At 47.2% G+C, this 4,646-nt stretch overlaps 1 protein-coding gene across 1 annotated transcript; it reads right to left on the minus strand.

Moving 5' to 3' along the window:
- Positions 1 to 3,038: 3,038 nt before the first annotated feature.
- P152DRAFT_425855 (uncharacterized protein) lies at positions 3,039 to 4,646 on the minus strand (the record flags this gene model as incomplete). Its single annotated transcript, XM_033677243.1, has 1 exon — positions 3,039 to 4,646. A coding segment is annotated over exon 1 (1,389 nt), but the record flags the coding sequence as incomplete, so codon positions are not given.

The raw sequence follows: 4,646 nt of genomic DNA on the forward strand, positions 1-4,646 counted from the left end.
CAGTCTTCTGTTTAGATGACTGCCACATGATTGATCCGCTGAACAACTTCATAAGGTAACCTTGGGTAGATTTTCGAGTCTCTAGATCATCCGCGAACGATGCGTCGCTTGACAGCTGTAGTACTTCATCATCGCCTGTCTCTACTTCTGTGGAGTAGTCCACAGAGCCCGAGAACTCGATGGCATAGTACTTTGTGGTCTGGAGATATGAGAGAACTCGATTTGCGTACCGCAAGTGCTCTGGTGAAGGGTTCGTAGCGAACTGACTTAACTGGCTGGCTGCAAAGGAGATGTCCGGTCTTGATACCACTGCTGCATACAGTATTGAACCTACCTTTTCCTGCATTTCTGTGATCTGTTGAATAGTTGCCTGTCCTTCGAAAGGTTGGGGACGATATGATGAGAAAAGAGGCGTAGTAGCCGTTCTTAACGACCCATCTATCCCGAATTTTGTGCATATTCTGTCGATGTATCCGTTCTGGCATATCCAAAGCTTTTTGGCTTTGGCATCGCGAAGGATCCTGATGTTGAGGAAGGAGGTTACTTCACCCAAATCCTTGATCCCATACTTGTTGTTGACTGCTGTTTTGAATTGGTTGATTTGATGGAGGCATTCTTGTCGTGCAATAACAAGAAGATCATCCACGTAGAGGAATAGAATAATTCCTGTTTCTTCATTGATGAGAATGCATGGTTCATCTGGGCAATGATTGAATCCCAGACCGTTGAGAAATGATAGAAGTTCATCGAACCATAGCTGTGGTGACTTGCGCAAGCCGTAAAGCGCTTTAAGCAGCTTCCAAACCTTTCCTGGCTTACCATACCCTGGTGGGCAGGCAGTATATATCTCGTCGTCCATATCTGCGTTGGTGAAAGCGTTCTTGAAGTCAATGTGATGACACAGAAGCCCAAACGCACAGACTAGAGCCATAAGGATGCGAAAACTGCGATACGCTCCGGTAGCCGCATAGATGTCATCAGCCATATGATGTTGAAGGTCGCCTCTTACGCATATTCGTGCTTTGTAACGAATAAGGTATCCGGCATCATCGAATTTGTAGGTAAAGACCCATTTGAGTGGTAGAACTTGTTTGTGCTCTGGATAGTCGACCAGTATAAAGGTCTTCTTGTCTTTGAGCGTAATTACCTCAGTATCTGCGGCACCTTTGAAGCCTTCTCGCTCCGGGTGTCGCTTTAGCTGATACCAGAAATCTGGTGGTGGCAATAAGTCCTTTCGGTGTATTCGAATTGTTCGTGCAGATGCGAAAGCGTAGGCAAGTTGTTGTCCTAGCTTCGCACGTTGAAGTCGAAGGGCATGGGCTTGTCGACGTGCCGTCTTTTGCCCCTGCCGTGCAGTAAGGTGTGACTGAACCGAGTTTGCTGTAGGCTGACTTGCCGTTTCTCTGGAAAAGTCTTGGTTTGTTGTGCTTGGTTGACGAGATTCAAGTGACACTGGAGTTGGATATCGCCATGGTTGTTGTAGCTTGTTCGTATCACTCTGTGTCTCTCTTGAAGCTGCTTGTGTGGATAGAGCTTGCGGTGGAGAGAGGAACCCTGATGGTACTTCGTATTGGACTAGATTTGAGCTAGGAACTGTTGTGTCTTCGTCGATTGGAAACAGTTCCGTATCCGACTCATCTATATCAATCTCGTTGATAGTGATTGACAATGCTTGTCCGGTTTCAGGAGGGCTTTCAACGAGCTGCGGATCATACATGACCTTCTCGTCTACTTGTACATCCCGAAATATGACAACACGATCTAGATATGGGATCCAGACTTTGTAGATGTTGGTCGCGTCTAGCCCGACAAGCCATCCCATGATTGCTTTCTCTTTCAGCTTTGCTGTGGCTGGACGAACCCTTTTGTTTTTGATCAAGACATATGCACGAGACCCAATGATTTTGAGATATGAGAGGTTGGGTTTGCGGCCATGGACCATCTCAAAAGGTGTTTGCCATCCTTTCCGCTGTACCGGAATACGATTGAGGAGTCGAGTAGCGTACGCAACGAGATATGGCCAGAGTTTGTGAGGTAGTCTGCTCTGTATGCGAAGTTTGCGCGCGGTAGCCATAATCACCCCCCCAGAACGTTCTGCAAGACCGTTCTGGTCTGGAGTATCTGGTAGAGATGGGTTGAACGTGATGCCCTTCATGGTGATGAAGTCCTTCCACGCATGGCCTAGGCCTTTTTCGCCATCTAATTGAATGTATCTCGTGGTAAAGCCCCAGTTATCATTTGTGATCGAAAGGAACTCCTGCGTCACAGAAACTAGTTCTTCTTGCGTTTTGTTTGGGAGATTGAAAGAAATATGATACCCTGAGCAGTCACAGTAGAAGTGAACGACCCAAGCGTCAAGGTTGAATGCTTCCTCCATTTGAATCAGGTCCAAGTGGACTTTTTCGAATGGATAGCTTCCTCTCCATGTCGGAACTCGTGAAATTTGCTGTTGGGCCTGTCCGAGTTGGCATTCAGGACAGAGATCTGAGGTCCGCTGAAAGTCGCGAGTGCCAAGTGCTACTCCTTCAACTGCCTGCGGAACATGCTCGAGAGCGTCTTTCCTAATATGTCCTAGTCTCGCATGCCAAGTGTCCATTGATGCCACGGCAATCTGAGGTGTTCGTGACCTCCTTGCCATGGCAAAGGCTTGTGCTGCTTTGCTGTGGGATTCGGCTTTAAGGACAGACTGTTTAATGTGTGGTTCAACGACTCGGAATGCGCCGTGTTTGGTTGCTTTGAATGCGTTTGATCCGTCCGAGTATTCCATCCAACATGTTCTCGTGTTGAAGAATAGGCTTTGCTTCTCAAGAGAGTCCGTATTTATTAGATTCCAATGGAAACCAGGTACGTAGGCAACATTCTCAAGTTGGATAATGCTAGGACCTGACGGAGTATCGACATAGACTGTAACACTTCCTGTCCCCTCGATTTGGGTATCAGAATTTCCAAATCGTATAGTTTCATAGTACAACGGTTTATACTGAGTGAACCGAGACAGGTCATTACAGACATGTGTATCCGCACAGTTGTCGAGTCGGAAGCAGTGATCATATTCGTCTTCTGTAGATGTGCCAAAAGCGAATCTTGATGTTGCAAACGATGCCCTCGACCTACTTGTTGCCGAGGTCGAGGTTGAGGAGTTGCTCTCTTGTATTGCGTTTTCAGGTTGGTTTTTGGGAGTATCAGCGGGCCAATAGTCTGGCAAGGCGATTTTATTTCTTTGGAAGTTCTTCTCAATGTTTGTTCGAAGACGCTTGCTTCCTTTGATTGCCGTGATGACTCTGGACTTGACTTGAACGATTGGTGTCCATCCCGATGGAGCACTTGATGGATTGAGATACCGACAGTCTGCGTATTTATGGGCTAGGCCACAAACGCAATCGCGAAGGGTAATTTGGGAATTGGTTGTTGTTAGATTGGAGTCGACTCTTTGTCTCTTCCGCTTCGGCTGAGAATCTTCATCGTCTGATAAGCCTGAATCAAGATCTTGCTTTCTGCCTTGAAGGGTAGCGTGTGCAGCTCGCCCTCTTGCAGTTTTTTCGCGTGGCGGTGCCATGGTCCTAAACTGCTTGATACAGAAGCCTATCGTGATTCTCTTATCAGAAAGAGTTGGATTCAGCCTATGGAAGGACCGAAGAGTGTTGTTGATCCTGTTCTGCGCCCTCTGTACGATTGTGATATCGGCATCGTCTTCAGTCACATCCGAATCTGTGGCACTTAGGTTATCAATTGACACAGAGCCGTTGCTGGCATGGTTTAGATTGATCTCATTGAGAGCAGTGATGAATGCCCCAGAGATCGTCTCCATTGCTCTTGCCATCTCTTTAATAAGAGATGTGTCACTTTCGACTTGTGCTTCTTTGGACTTCATGTAGTTATAGAATGGAGGGTTGAGGTCACGAGAGGCTTCAACGAAGGCTTCACATATCTGCGACTCGCTCAGGTTCTCGATCTTGTACCGCTTCGCGTTGTTGACGAGAGCAGGCCATCGACTAAGCCACTTGTCGAGACCGGTGTTGCCAACGCCTTTCTTAAGCTTCTCGAACTCGGCCCTAACATTCTGTTTCTGGTCTTTCGCGGTCGGCTGAATGCTCTCAGCTAACGCAATGAGTTTACCTCGGACATTATGGATTCCGAGGTAGTGTTGTTTGAATTCCGCGCAGACGGTGATGTCTATACGCTCAGAGACTTTATCGTACTTTTTCTTCCCGCTATCGTAGATGGCTTGAAGGACTTGATATCTCTGGACAGTGTCTTTACTTGCTGAGTCTGGCGGTTTCCTGGCGGTGAACTCCAAATTGTCGATGCCTTCGGGGTCACAATAGTTCCATACGTCGTTTCGTACAGCAAGGTCCTCGATAGAGTTGATCCAGTCAGTCCAGTCATCTCGGGAGTTGAGCATTGGAAGATTGTGATCCTTAAACGACATTTTGAAGGATTGATGTGTTGATTCTTTCTGTAGAGCCGGCCTAAGATTGTGCCGACTCTGTGAGGAGGATCGTCCTCGTGAGGAGAGTTGCTCCTGGTGAGAAGAGTGTTATTGCGATAGATTTATCGGCGGATAATGCTGTGTAGCAGAGGAAGAGTCTTTGGGCTCATAACTGTCGCACGTGATGTGCTAAAATGGTTGGGAGTGAGGTGCTGTT

Source organism: Eremomyces bilateralis (assembly GCF_010015585.1).
Source record: "Eremomyces bilateralis CBS 781.70 unplaced genomic scaffold P152scaffold_52, whole genome shotgun sequence".
Lineage (NCBI taxonomy): Eukaryota > Fungi > Ascomycota > Dothideomycetes > Eremomycetales > Eremomycetaceae > Eremomyces > Eremomyces bilateralis.